The sequence below is a fragment of the Tetrahymena thermophila genome (genome assembly GCF_000189635.1).
Source record: "Tetrahymena thermophila SB210 genomic scaffold scf_8254829, whole genome shotgun sequence".
In the NCBI taxonomy this organism is placed as follows: Eukaryota; Ciliophora; class Oligohymenophorea; order Hymenostomatida; family Tetrahymenidae; genus Tetrahymena; species Tetrahymena thermophila.
Window position 1 is genome coordinate 1 of NW_002476582.1, and position 1,636 is coordinate 1,636.

Below are 1,636 nucleotides of genomic sequence, written 5' to 3' on the forward strand. Positions count from 1 at the left end.
TATTTTATTGTTTTAATTTTTCATTATATTTTATTAAAACACTGCAGCAGGTTTTAATGTGATAAAATGCTTATATACTCGTATAAATTTTGTAGGATTTAATTTAAATAAATAAATATTCTTGTTAATAATATGGCTCTTATTTAAACAAAAATAAATTGCAAAGTATAATTTCTAATATTGTTTTTGACATTTTTAAAAATAATTAAACATATCTATTTTTTAAAATCTTTCTTTCTTTTACATTTATGAAAAAAAAAAATTAAATGAGGTTTGACTTATCAGTCAATAATCTCTATATACTGATTTTTTGTTTTTGAATGCTAAGAAGTTCAATTAATTCTTTTATAATTGATAAATAAAAAATAAGCAAACAAATTTTCTATCAAACAGCACCATAATTTTATTAAAAATTTCTCAAAAATTAAATTGCTTATTTTTCCACAAATCACAAATTTGAATTACTAATATTCATAAGTATACAAAAACATTTAAAAAAGAAAATTATTCAAAATCAATAAATAAGAAGTTTCCTAAAATATTTTTTATAAATTTTTATTTATTTATTTATTTTTCATTTTTAAAATATTACAAAAATTAATATCAAATGACAAAAACTGTATTTACTTTATAATTTAAAGAATAAATTTAAATTAATTAGTATTATAAATCATAAATTTAAATTAAATTCTTTATAATTAAGAATTATCTTTTGGATTAAAATATTTAATATCATTAGTGTGTGTTAAAAATATTTGATATAAGAGGAAAAGTGAGGTCTGGCGAACAATTTTTTTACACCCAATTTTTAAAATTAATTTTTTAAATACCAGTTTTTAATTTTAATTTTGAAATAATTCGATTCTAGGTAAATTACTTCATACAAACCAATATATAAATTAAAATTATTTTATGAAAATAGTAACCTAAATAATAGTAAAATATTATTTAATTTGGATAAAACATAATTTTTAATTTTTGTTTTTTGTTTTTATTTTATAGAACTAATCTTAAATATGTAAATATATCCTAATTAAATTCCTATAAGTGAATATGAATAAAAATTATTTTTCAAAAATAAATAAATAATCATAAATCATAATAAATGGAAAATTGATTGTTAAAAGACCAATTTAAATATTTCAAAACTGTGTTTAAATCTACTTGAATTAGTTGCTTAAAATTAAAATTGGCATACAAACACAAACAAAAACTAATGCTATACAGTATTTATTTATTTATTTAAATTTCTATATTTTACTAACATATACAAAATTAAATATCTTGTTTAATATGTATTAGTGTAAATTGATGATTTTCTTTCTATTAGAATTTCTAATTTATTTCAGGGAGCAGGTAGACTTTGTTTATTTCTTTATTTAGTAGGAAATATGGATGATTCACTGTGTTGTTAATAATATCTGCTTAATTAAATTCTAAAAATAAAACACACTAAAATTTATGAAATTTTATTAATAGTTAATTAATTAAATATATAAGAAAGTGATGAGATTCAACTCAATCCAATTTATTTGAATTCTTAGTCTAAAATAAATAGTATTAAATACTATATTGATTATTGTAATATTCTTAGGAATAAAATTTTATATTTTTATTTGTTTGAATGAATGAATAT

The 1,636-nt window shown here is 16.6% G+C and overlaps 1 protein-coding gene across 1 annotated transcript; it reads left to right on the top strand. All coding sequences in view use genetic code 6, as the record gives it.

The window, feature by feature from the left end:
• Positions 1 to 1,016: 1,016 nt before the first annotated feature.
• TTHERM_002653419 (hypothetical protein) lies at positions 1,017 to 1,536 on the top strand (the record flags this gene model as incomplete). Its single annotated transcript, XM_012795238.1, has 2 exons — positions 1,017 to 1,226; positions 1,303 to 1,536. 2 exons carry the CDS (start codon positions 1,017 to 1,019, stop codon positions 1,534 to 1,536), a joined length of 444 nt encoding a protein of 147 aa, XP_012650692.1.
• Between the last annotated feature and the right edge of the window lie 100 nt (positions 1,537 to 1,636).